The 12,450-nt window shown below is 46.4% G+C and overlaps 1 protein-coding gene across 1 annotated transcript; it reads left to right on the top strand.

Annotated features, from left to right (window-relative positions):
* The first annotated feature begins 2,328 nt into the window (after positions 1-2,328).
* On the top strand, positions 2,329-11,397 carry LOC106591654 (phospholipid phosphatase-related protein type 3). Its single transcript, XM_045697766.2, has 11 exons — positions 2,329-2,804; positions 3,377-3,483; positions 3,679-3,864; positions 3,968-4,094; positions 5,750-5,945; positions 6,156-6,213; positions 6,383-6,556; positions 6,805-7,017; positions 7,092-7,318; positions 7,409-7,868; positions 8,891-11,397. The coding sequence occupies exons 2-11, from the start codon at positions 3,400-3,402 to the stop codon at positions 9,740-9,742; spliced, it is 2,577 nt and encodes an 858-aa protein (XP_045553722.2). The 5' UTR covers positions 2,329-2,804; positions 3,377-3,399; the 3' UTR covers positions 9,743-11,397.
* Positions 11,398-12,450: the final 1,053 nt, after the last annotated feature.

The following is a 12,450-nucleotide window of genomic DNA, read 5'->3' as shown; positions in this document are numbered from 1 at the left end:
CTAATTTACAGAGTGAAAAGAAGGAAGCCTGTACAGAAACAAATATTCCAAAACATGCATCCCATTTTGCAACAAGGAACTAAAGTAATATTTAAGTGGCAAAGCAATTCACTTTTTTGTCCTGAATACAAAGTGTTATGTTTGGGGCAAATCCAATACAACACATTACTGAGTACAACTCTTCATATTTTCAAGCATAGTGGTGGCTGCATCATGCTATGGGTATGCTTGTAATTGTTAAGGTCTGGGGAGTTTTTCAGGACAAAACAATTATGGAACAGAGCTGAACCAGGTTTGCTTTCCATCAGACACTGGGAGATTAATTCACCTTTCAGTAGGACAATAACCTAAAACACGAGGCCAAATCTACACTTGAGCTGCTTACTAAGAAGACAGTGAATGTCCCTGAGTGGCCGAGTTAATGTTTTGACTTAAATCTACTGGAAAAATCTATGGCAAGACCTGAAAATGGTTGTCAGTAATGATATACAACCAATTTGACAGAGCTTGAAGAATTGTGAAAAGATTAACTGGCAAATGTTGCACAATCCAGGTGTGGAAATCTCTTAAGAGATTACCAAGAAAGACTCACAGCTGTATTCGCTGTCAAATGTGCTTCTACAAAGTATTGACTCAGGGGTGTGAATACTTATGTAAATGAGATATTTCAGTATTTAATTTGAAATAAATGTACATCAATTTCAAAAAACATGTTTTCACTTTGTCATTATTGTGGGTATTGTGTGTAGATGGGTGAGATAAATATATATTTACTCCATTTTGAGTTCAGTCTGTAAGTGTAACACAACGAAATGTGGAAAAAGTCAATGGGTATGAAGACCTTCTGAAGGCACTGTTCATGTAGATTGGGTCAGTTGGTGAAGTGCACCATCTACTGTCCATAACATATTTATTGTGGCATGTGGCATCCCGTGGCCAGAAGGGGGCATTTGTGTTCTGCATATGGTTCATAGACGGAGAAGAGGAGGGGACAGGGAAGAGATGAAAGGATGAAGAGGATGCCTCTAGCCATTAGAAGCTGTAAATTGGGACTCACATTTATAAAGACACACTCAGACCCATGCACTCTAAACATATTTAATTCATTTACTTCTGTATTTATTTATGTAAACAGAAACAAATGAAAAGTTGCCCTGCCACATGGACAGGCAGAAGATATCAATAGAGCTACTGATTGCTGTGGTATTTCTGGTGACCAGGCTGCATTTACAGAGAATACAGGTAGAGATAGAATCATATATTTAGTGCTGGTAGGTTGGAGTCTTCTCTGTTGTCTGCAGGCTAGTGCTGATAGGTTGGAGTCTTCTCTGTTGTCTGTAGGCTAGTGCTGATTGGTTGGAGTTTTCTCTGTTGTCTGCAGGCTAGTGCTGATAGGTTGGAGTCTTCTCTGTTGTCTGCAGGCTAGTGCTGATAGGTTGGAGTCTTCTCTGTTGTCTGCAGGCTAGTGCTGATAGGTTGGAGTCTTCTCTGTTGTCTGTAGGCTAGTGCTGATAGGTTGGAGTCTTCTCTGTTGTCTGCAGGCTAGTGCTGATAGGTTGGAGTCTTCTCTGTTGTCTGCAGGCTAGTGCTGATAGGTTGGAGTCTTCTCTGTTGTCTGTAGGCTAGTGCTGATAGGTTGGAGTCTTCTCTGTTGTCTGTAGGCTAGTGCTGATAGGTTGGAGTCTTCTTTATATGTATTTGTGTGTGAGTGAGCGATGAGTTTATTAGCCACCCAGCTGTGACCAGTCCAGGCGAAAAGGGTGTGTGTGTGTGTGTGTGTGTGTGTGTGTGTGTGTGTGTGTGTGTGTGTGTGTATTTATAACCGTGGGAGAAAGGTTTGCATGTGTACATGTCATGGTAAATCAGACAGTCAGAGGCAGAAGATGTGTGAGCGCGCATCTGTGAGCACGTTTGTTGAATGAAGAGACGCAAATACACACCGCAGCAGCAGTCACAGGCACGTGGTCAGAACCCAACCCAACCCCACCCTACTGGGCTAGGTCTACACAAAATAAAACTAACAAAATACGAAAAGAGGAAGAGAGATGGGGGGATCAGAATCATTTGGCCTAAAATGAATAGCCTTTACATTTAAAATAGAATGTTCTAAAAGGGGAATATATTCGAAGAAACACTCAGAATCAAACAGACACGCATGCTTTCACTCATGCACGCGCATACCCAAACACGCACCAAAATCCATCGCTTTGTTTTGCCCAGCTTTATGGTGGTGGTGGACTACCATTAGGAATTTGGAGTGGTGAGAGGAGGGGCGTTTGTGTGTGTGTGAAGGAGCAGTCGGTCTCCTCCCCTCGTCTCCCCCCGCCCTCTCGCGCCCCCCATGCCTTTGTGTGCGCGAGGCTCTCTGTGAGCGGCGGTCCTTCAAGTGAGATATCGGTTCGTTTCTGAGCGCTGTTTGAGTTTGTGTGGGCTGTTCGAACATAGCGTGGCTGACGGGGACTGGGGCGAACCGGTAGAAGGCACGTGAAACCTCGGAGTCTATCCACACACGCGCGATCAGAAGGGAAAATAACGGAGAAATAGCGAATATAGGACTTTCCCCTTTCGTCTTACCCATCTATCCATTCTCCCTTTATCATTCTACCGTCCTCTCTATCCGCGGAGAATCTGACCACCCTAAACAACCTTATGTGTGTGTATGTGTGTTTTGGGGGCGTAAAACAACTGGCAGCGCGTGAAGATGGATTAACGTTTGAACGGAAAACTGGAGCAGCACGCTAGACCTCGGCGAGGGGGGAGGGCAAGACGGGCCTCTGCTAACACACACAACCCGCGGGACAGAGGTAATTCAGCACTCTGTGTGTGTGTGTGTGTGTGTGTGTGTGTGTGTGGGGAGGAGAGGCAAGGCGGGGTGAGTTTGACACTAGTGCCTGAGAGAATCAGTGGTTCTAAATCAGGACAGGTTTTTCTCTCTCTCTCTCTGAGTTCAGGACCATGCAGTGGACAGCGCCATAGTTACAGTAGAATAACTCCGGGCTAAAGGAGGGAGCTGTGTGTCAACTCCCTGCTTCTTTCTCTCTGAGTTACTGTAACTATGGCACTGTCCTGTGTCCACTCCATTGTCCTGAATTTAGAGAACGAGTTAGAGAGAACAAAGAGAGAGCGATGTGGGAAACAGAGATAGCACACCATTGAGGCGTGTGTGTGTGTGTGTTCTGATGTTCCGTTCATTTGGAGTTGAGGGACCAACACAACAGATGTTCGCTTCGGTTTGCTGCAAAGGACCAGTCCATGTGGAAGTAGTATCAGAATATGACTTAACAAGCTGATACTGTGCAACAACGCCTCTGTAATGTATGCCACCTGGAACGCCACCAGTGTGATGACTAACTCCTCCCCTTCTGTCTGTCCCTAGACTCTGATTGGACCAACACCAGGATGATGTCGTCACCAAAAGCCAAGACCAAGAAGAAACCTCCCAAAGACAGCATGACACTTCTACCATGCTTCTACTTCATTGAGGTGTGTGTACTGCATTTAATGTATACCACTCACTATGGCTGTTAGTAAGATAATATCTCCCTCTTACCTCTCTCCCTTTCTCTCTCTCTCTCTCTCCTTTGCTCACTCGCTCCCTCCCTCTCTCTCTCTCTCGCTCTCTGTGTCTGTCTGTCTCTCTCTCTGTCTCTCTCTCTCTCTCTCTCTCTTTCTGTCTAGCTCCCCATCGTCCTCTCCTCCCTTGTCTCTCTCTACTTCATGGAGTTGACAGACCTGTTGTCCCCGGCGACCCCTGGGTTCCATTGCTATGACCGTGACCTGTCGTTGCCCTACCTGGAGACAGGAGACGAACTGATCCCTCTGCTGATGTTGCTGAGCCTGGCCTTCGCAGGACCGGCTGCCTCGGTTAGTACACACACCGTCAAAACCTACAATCAATAGGCTCTGATCAATGAACAGCCTATCAGCATCAGGGTGCGTGACTAATTGTGTGTGTGTGTGTGAATAGATCATGCTGGGTGAAGGGCTGGTGTATTGTTACCAGTCCAGAGTCAAACAGAGGAAAGCTGAAGGATCCATCATTGCTGGAGGGTGTAACTTCAACTCCTTCCTACGGAGGACTGTTCGCTTTGTTGGTACGTACCTGTTATTTACGCTTGAATCCTCAAATGCGAGTGAACAGGTGCACATTTCAGATAGTAATGATAGCCCAGGGAGAGAATCTACTTCAGAGAGTAATGCTAGCCCAGGGAGAGAATCTACTTCAGAGAGTAATGCTAGCCCAGGGAGAGAATCTACTTCAGGGAGTAATGATAGCCCAGGGAGAGAATCTACTTCAGGGAGTAATGATAGCCCAGGGGAGAGAATCTACTTCAGGGAGTAATGATAGTCTAGGGAGAGAATCTACTTCAGAGAGTAATGATAGCCTAGGTAGAGAATCTACTTCAGAGAGTAATGATAGACTAGGGAGAGAATCTACTTCAGAGAGTAATGATAGACCAGGGAGAGAATCTACTTCAGGGAGTAATGATAGCCCAGGGAGAGAATCTACTTCAGGGAGTAATGATAGCCCAGGGAGAGAATCTACTTCAGGGAGTAATGATAGCCCAGGGAGAGAATCTACTTCAGGGAGTAATGATAGTCTAGGGAGAGAATCTACTTCAGAGAGTAATGATAGCCTAGGTAGAGAATCTACTTCAGAGAGTAATGATAGACTAGGGAGAGAATCTACTTCAGAGAGTAATGATAGACCAGGGAGAGAATCTACTTCAGGGAGTAATGATAGTCTAGGGAGAGAATCTACTTCAGGGAGTAATGATAGCCCAGGGAGAGAATCTACTTCAGGGAGTAATGATAGCCTAGGTAGAGAATCTACTTCAGGGAGTAATGATAGTCTAGGGAGAGAATCTACTTCAGGGAGTAATGATAGCCCAGGGAGAGAATCTACTTCAGGGAGTAATGATAGACCAGGGAGAGAATCTACTTCAGGGAGTAATGATAGTCTAGGGAGAGAATCTACTTCAGGGAGTAATGTTAGTCTAGGGAGAGAATCTACTTCAGAGTGTAATGATAGACCAGGGAGATAATCTACTTCAGAGAGTAATGCTAGTCTAGGGAGAGAATCTACTTCGGAGAGTAATGCTAGTCTAGGGAGATAATCTACTTCGGAGAGTAATGCTAGTCTAGGGAGATAATCTACTTCAGAGAGTAATGCTAGTTTAGGGAGAGAATCTACTTCAGAGTGTAATGATAGACCAGGGAGATAATCTACTTCAGAGAGTAATGCTAGTCTAGGGAGAGAATCTACTTCAGGCCTGTTCCAGTTAAAACAAGAAGTTGAGAACAAGGGAGAGAGATGTAGAGGGAATGAGGACAGACGAGACGTCTTCAGATGTTTCAGATAACTCTTACCTGGTGCATGCTCCTCCCTCCCTACCCCTCTCTCCTTCTCCATCCCTTCTCCCTGTCTCCCCCCCTCTCCTCCTCCATCCCTTCTCTCTGTCTCCCCCCTCTCTCTCCTCCTCCATCCCTTCTCCCTGTCTCCCCCCTCTCTCCTTCTCCATCCCTTCTCCCTGTCTCCCCCCTCTCTCTCCTTCTCCATCCCTTCTCCCTGTCTCCCCCTCTCTCTCCTCCTCCATCCCTTCTCCCTGTCTCCCCCTCTCTCCTCCTCCATCCCTTCTCCCTGTCTCCCCCTCTCTCCTCCTCCATCCCTTCTCCCTGTCTCCCCCCTCTCTCTCCTCCTCCATCCCTTCTCCCTGTCTCCCCCTCTCTCCACCTCCTTCTCCCCCAGGTGTTCATGTATTTGGTCTCCTGGCAACAGCTCTAATGACAGACATCATCCAATTGGCTACTGGTTATCCCACCCCTTTCTTCCTGACTGTCTGTCAGCCCAATTACACGCTGCCTGGGATATCATGTGACCAGAACAATTACATCACACAGGACATCTGCTCTGGGAAAGATCTGTATGCCATCCTGTCAGCCAGGTAACACACACACACACACACACACACACACACACACACACACACACACACACACACACACACACACACACACACACACACACACACACACACACACACACACACACACTTTGTGTTCTCCAGCTTCAATAACACCTCCACCTCTCTTTCTCTCTCTCTGCATCACATCTCCCTCTCGCTCCTCTCCTCTCTCTCTCTCCTTCTCTTCAGGAAAACATTTCCGTCCCAGCATGCAACGCTCTCTGGCTTTGCTGCTGTCTACATCTCTGTAAGCACTGACAGCTACTAACTTGTCTGCCTGTCTGTCTGACTTTATGAAGATGCATTTGAAGTTAAAATTGGAAACAATACCATCTGCAATAGTTCTAACTTTGTGTGTGTGTGTGTGTGTGTGTGTGTGTGTGTGTGTGTGTGTGTGTGTGTGTGTGTGTGTGTAGATGTATTTGAACAGTGTGATCAGCAGTAGTACTAAGTTGGTGAAGCCGGTGCTGGTGTTTGGATACTGTCTGGCTGCAGGCATAGCCGGACTGACTCAGATCACACAACACCGCTGCCATCCCAGAGACGTCTATGTTGGCTACGCCATAGGAGCTGGCATAGGAGTCTACCTGGTGAGTGTGTGTGTGTGTGGGGGGGGGGGGGGTCGACTTTGTGTTTTTGTGTGTGTACGACTTTGTGTGCGTCTGGGGGGGTAGACTGAGAAAGAGACAGAGAGAGAGATGGGAATTAATAATCTTTTAAGAGTTCTCAGGGGGAGAATTTCACAGTTCTTTTTTAGAAAACCTGTCTCAACAAATTTCACGCTTCTATCTCTCTCTCTATCGCTATCTCCACCTCTCCTTCCCCTCCCTCCCTCTAGTCTCTGTATGCAGTAGGTAACTTCAGGTCATCCGAGGAGGACTGCCTCCCCCAGCCTGTCCGGAGGGCTGCCTCTCCCCCCCAGCAGCAGAGGGAGGTGGTGGTGAGGGGACGAGCCCAGAGAGGTCATGCTTCTCAGCACGGCTCTCTGTACCGCAGCAAGACACCCAGACCCTCAGACAGCAGGGAGGAACTGGGGACTGGACGCTGCAAGGTAAGAGATGAAGGGAGAGAGGATATGTATTAGTGGTTAGTATTAGTAGTTAGCCACGCTATGTTGTTCTGTAGGTTCGTAGGGAGAAGGCCAGCGTAGCATCTCTGAAGAGGGCCAGTGCTGACGTGGAGCTCCTGGCACCCCGCGGCCCCATGGGAAAGGAAACCATGGTAACATTCAGCAATACCTTACCCCGCGTCGCCAACGGCAGCAGCAGCACCTCGCCCCCCGGAGACGACCCCTCCAACCAGCGTCACATGACCTTCCACCTGTCCTTCGACCCCCGCAGGTCACAACCAAGGTACGTTTGTGACTAGTGTGTGTTGTAGGTGTGTGTCATACCACCCTGGTATTAATCGTCAAGTCAAACATATCATGTGTGATCTGTCAGGCTGCGACCACCGCTGGTGCAGGAGTGGAGACAGCAGCGCTCTACGGAGAGACGGAGCGAGGAGGAGGGAGAGACGGACGGATCTGGCGGAGGAGAGGGAAGTGCAGGAGGAGGGGGTGAGGCAGGGGAGACAGGGGTGATGAATCCTCCCTCCCTCTATCCGACGGTACAGTCAGCCAATAGAGCCGTTGCCATGGCTACCCCAGCGCCAGCCCCACTGGTGCATATCCCTAAGGAGGGGATTAGACACCCCCCTACTGTCTCCCCTCTACCTCCTACGGTCTCCCCTTTGCCTCCTTATGTCTCCTCTCTACCTCCCCCCGTCTCCCCTAAGAGCGCGGTGACGCGTGCCAAGTTGATGTCACTTAACCAGGGAGGGGAACGAGCCAGGGAGGGGCCTATCCCTGTGACGACTCCTCGTGTGCCCACCCAGCCGCCCAATCAGCCGCGAGTGGCGCAGGTGAGCTAAATATCAAATCTGAGTTAGCTAAAATGAACTGTTACATTCTAACAAGCTGAAGTAACTAGCTAAATGAACTGTTACATTCTAACAAGCTGAAGTAACTAGCTAAATAAACTGTTGATTTACATTCTAACTAGCTGAAGTAACTAGCTAAATGAACTGTTGATTTACATTCTAACTAGCTGAAGTAACTAGCTAAATGAACTGTTGATTTACATTCTAACTAGCTGAAGTAACTATCTAAATGAACTGTTGATTTACATTCTAACTAGCTGAAGTAACTAGCTAAATGAACTGTTTATTTACATTCTAACTAGCTGAAGGAACTAGCTAAATGAACTGTTACATTCTAACTAGCTGAAGTAACTAGCTAAATGAACTGTTTATTTACATTCTAACTAGCTGAAGTAACTTGCTAAATTAACTGTTGATTTACATTCTAACTAGCTGAAGTAACTAGCTAAATGAACTGTTACATTCTAACTAGCTGAAGGAACTAGCTAAATGAACTGTTACATTCTAACTAGCTGAAGTAACTAGCTAAATGAACTGTTGATTTACATTCTAACTAGCTAAATGAACTGTTGATTTACATTCTAACTAGCTGAAGTAACTAGCTAAATGAACTGTTTATTTACATTCTAACTAGCTGAAGGAACTAGCTAAATGAACTGTTACATTCTAACTAGCTGAAGTAACTAGCTAAATGAACTGTTTATTTACATTCTAACTAGCTGAAGTAACTAGCTAAATGAACTGTTTATTTACATTCTAACTAGCTGAAGTAACTAGCTAAATGAACTGTTGATTTACATTCTAACTAGCTGAAGTAACTTGCTAAATTAACTGTTGATTTACATTCTAACTAGCTAAATGAACTGTTGATTTACATTCTAACTAGCTGAAGTAACTAGCTAAATGAACTGTTGATTTACATTCTAACTAGCTAAATTAACTGTTGATTTACATTCTAACTAGCTGAAGGAACTAGCTAACTGTCTCCTCTGTTCATCCTATAGGTCATTGCCATGTCCAAGCAGCATGGACCAATCAGCTCCTCTGCCAAGGGCTCTGACTCCGCCTCTTCATGTGGGGGAGGGTCTTCAACAGGAAGCTCTGAGTCTCCGTACTACCGGGTCCCCTCTGACCATGACAGCCACACCGGGAGTGTTACCGGGAGCGTTACTGGGAGCGTTACCGGGAGTATTGTCACCATAGACGCTCACGCCCCTCATCACCCTGTGGTCAGGGTGTCTAGCAGTGCCAGTACCGGGAGTAACGGGACCCTGGGGGCCAGAGTAACAGCTGACAGTAACGGGACCCCCTGGGAACGGAGGAACACCACCAGCGGGAGCCTGGGGAGCGTCGGTGAGCAGGGCCAGAGGGGGGCGCTGCAGCGCCAGGAGAAAGTCACCGCACCGGAATATCGGGAATACCGAACACTTCCTGTGAAATCAGACTCTATCTGTTCCTCCTCTCCCAGCCAGACGGATCCCTCCCCCCTGCCTCCCCCTCCTCACCCCATCTCCTCTCCACTCCCTCCCTTCTCTTCCTCCACCCTGCCTCCCCCTCCTCACCCCATCTCCTCTCCACTCCCTCCCTTCTCTTCCTCCACTCTACCTCCACCTCCTCAGCCCATCTCCTCCCCCCTGCCTCCCCCTTCTCCCACCTTCTACTCCCCCCTCCCTCCCCCTCCTCCCCCCTTCTACTCCCCCCTCCCTCCCCCTCCTCATCCAGATCTGCTGTTGGACAGTTACTCTCCCCCCCTCCCCCGCTCTATGACCCTCCCCCGCCGGCCCACTGTCTCAGCCCACAGCCGCGCTGATCAAGAAGTCTATTACAAGACCATGCAGACAGAGAGGAGATTATAACGCGACATAGAGGCGTTATAATAGACAGTAACACTACTAAAAACAGACTATGAGGTTAGAAGAGAACATATGGGAACTTATAGAGCAAGAGGTTATAAGACGACATAGAGCAGTTAATATAGACAGTAGTACCACTACGTAACCATACAGTCAGGGGACGTAATTAAATGTGACACAGTTTGGGGAGACCTAACAGTCAGGGGAAGTTATTAAATGTGACACAGTTTGGGGAGACCTAACAGTCAGGAGAACTACTACATGACTTAAATGAGTGAGAGGAGGTTATGAGACAACTTAGGAGTTAAAATATAATATAATGGAGGTTATAACTTGGCATAGAGGATTGACAATAATCAAGAACACTACTTCAATACTGAGAAAGGGTCATGATGGAAACAGACAAATAGCTGTTCCACAAGACACTGCAGAGTAGGAGAAGGACATGAGATGACTTAAAGGAGTTAAGATGCGACATAACAGCAAAACCTACAAGACACTGCAGAGTAAGACTTGGGAGGACTGTTAAGTCAAGGTCTAACAGTAGTGGAGGTTATAACGCGACATAGAACACTGCTAAGTCAGGGTCTAACAGTGGAGGTGGAGCGTGTCTGAGGGAAGGTCTTCAGGAGCATGGAGACTGGATCACTGAAGACAACAGAAACTATAGCATCTCTAGTAGTTGGTTTACCACCGACTACTATCTGACTAGAATACAACTATGCTGACTATACTCACCAGCTGTACTATACTATACTGTATATAGGATCTCTCTCAGGTTTCCATTCCACTGACTTACTGTAGAGATGAAGAAGAGGAGGGGAAAAGGAGGAAGGAAAGTGAACATCTTGGAGAGGATTACGACAGTAAACAAAGAGGGGGAGACAAAGGCTGGAGGGGACAATTGGCTTAACAATGTGAACAGATCAACACACTCACACACACACACACACACACACACACACACACACACACACACACACACACACACACACACACACACACACACACACACACACACACACACACATAGCTGCGGAAAGTAGTTTGGTGGTGGGGGTCCGCGCTACAGACCGCTAATACAGTGCACTACTTTTATGAAAATTGAAAATTAAGGATTTTAGATTTTTCACACACACACACAGAGACTCAACCAACCACCTCCAATTGTATAAAATTACATGCAATAATATCAATTATTTTTAAGCTAATTTGTGGCTAATCAAATCCCCACTGACAATACATTAACATAAATGTTGACAAAAGACTGTATAGACTTGTGGGTGTGGTCTGTGTGCATCGGTTGCCTAGTAGCAGAATGACTTTTTGTTCTGTAGTGGATATCCTCTTTTGATAATAGAACTGTTGAATACTGGTGTTAGTCTGCATGTGTGTGTATGTGTGTGAGAGTGTGTCTGTCTTGCATGTGTGTTTATGTGTGTGAATGAGTGTATTCTACTTCATTGTGTTTCTATGAACTTGCATTATGACTTCTAAGAAACAGAAATGCTGCATTTTCCAGAGATGTCCTTTATTTACCTTTTTGTTTTTATTACCAATGTAAATACTAATATTATATTACTGTCCTTTTTCATGGGCTACTGTTTTTTTAAACTTGTGTTTCCAGGTAATGGCTATAAACTCCTTGACTAAGAAAACATTGATTTGTAAATTCATTGAAGTTTGTGTGACTGACCCGCATTGATGGTTTATGTATCTCAAGACCGTGTTAGCCCACTGAGCTGAAGCATAGACATTAGGTTAGAGGAGTCTTAGTTGTCAAGAATACCGCTGTTATCCCTGGAGTAGTGAAAAGGATCCTCTATTGATACGCACACACACACACACACACACACACACATACACATACACACACACACACACACACACACACACACACACACACACACACACACACACACACACACACACACAAGGATGTGGGTTGTTATAAGATATCTTTAATGAATTCTACTATTGGTTAGTCCCTGCAAACCCCTTTATAAAATCTATACTCCTGAGAGAGAGAGAGAGAGAGAGAGACGAGAGAGAAAGAGAAGGAAGAGGTAAAGAGAGAAGTGTAGAGGGAGAGGAGATAGAGCGAGGGAAGGAGGAGAGAGAGTTAGCCCCCCCCCCCCTCCCAGTGAGTCAGTCCTGGTTGACTATCCCTAGGGCCCTCACCATCTGGCCTCTATACACACACACACTCCATCACAGACGTCTCAACGCTCTGCAGCAGTGTGTGTGTGTGTGTAGAGCTGTCCGGAGGTCTGAAGTGGCCTTCATTTGAGGAGTGATTCAACAGAACAACACAAAGGCCTCTGCTCTGCCTGTCTCAAACCCTTCTCTCTGTCTGTCCATATCTTTCTCTCTCTACTGTCTGTCTAGATCTTTCTCTCTCTACTGTCTGTCCATATCTTTCTCTCTCTACTGTCTGTCTCAAACCCTTCTCTCTGTCTGTCCATATCTTTCTCTCTCTACTGTCTGTCTAGATCTTTCTCTCTCTACTGTCTGTCCATATCTTTCTCTCTCTACTGTCTGTCTCAAACCCTTCTCTCTGTCTGTCCATATCTTTCTCTCTCTACTGTCTGTCTAGATCTTTCTCTCTCTACTGTCTGTCTCAAACCCTTCTCTCTGTCTGTCCATATCTTTCTCTCTCTACTGTCTGTCTAGATCTTTCTCTCTCTACTGTCTGTCCATATCTTTCTCTC

This window comes from Salmo salar, chromosome 16, assembly GCF_965601325.2.
Source record: "Salmo salar chromosome 16, fSalSal1, whole genome shotgun sequence".
In the NCBI taxonomy this organism is placed as follows: Eukaryota; Metazoa; Chordata; class Actinopteri; order Salmoniformes; family Salmonidae; genus Salmo; species Salmo salar.
This window is presented reverse-complemented; position numbering and strand designations above follow the sequence as displayed.

What these genes read in the sequence shown, in the direction of transcription:
- LOC106591654 (XM_045697766.2), top strand. Translation starts at nt 3,400, where the DNA reads ATGATGTCGTCACCAAAAGCCAAGACCAAGAAGAAACCTCCCAAAGAC. An exon ending in TCGCAGGACCGGCTGCCTCG is followed by an intron (nt 3,865 to 3,967) that starts GTTAGTACACAC and finishes GTGTGTGAATAG; the next exon opens with ATCATGCTGGGTGAAGGGCT. An exon ending in TGGGGACTGGACGCTGCAAG is followed by an intron (nt 7,018 to 7,091) that starts GTAAGAGATGAA and finishes GTTGTTCTGTAG; the next exon opens with GTTCGTAGGGAGAAGGCCAG.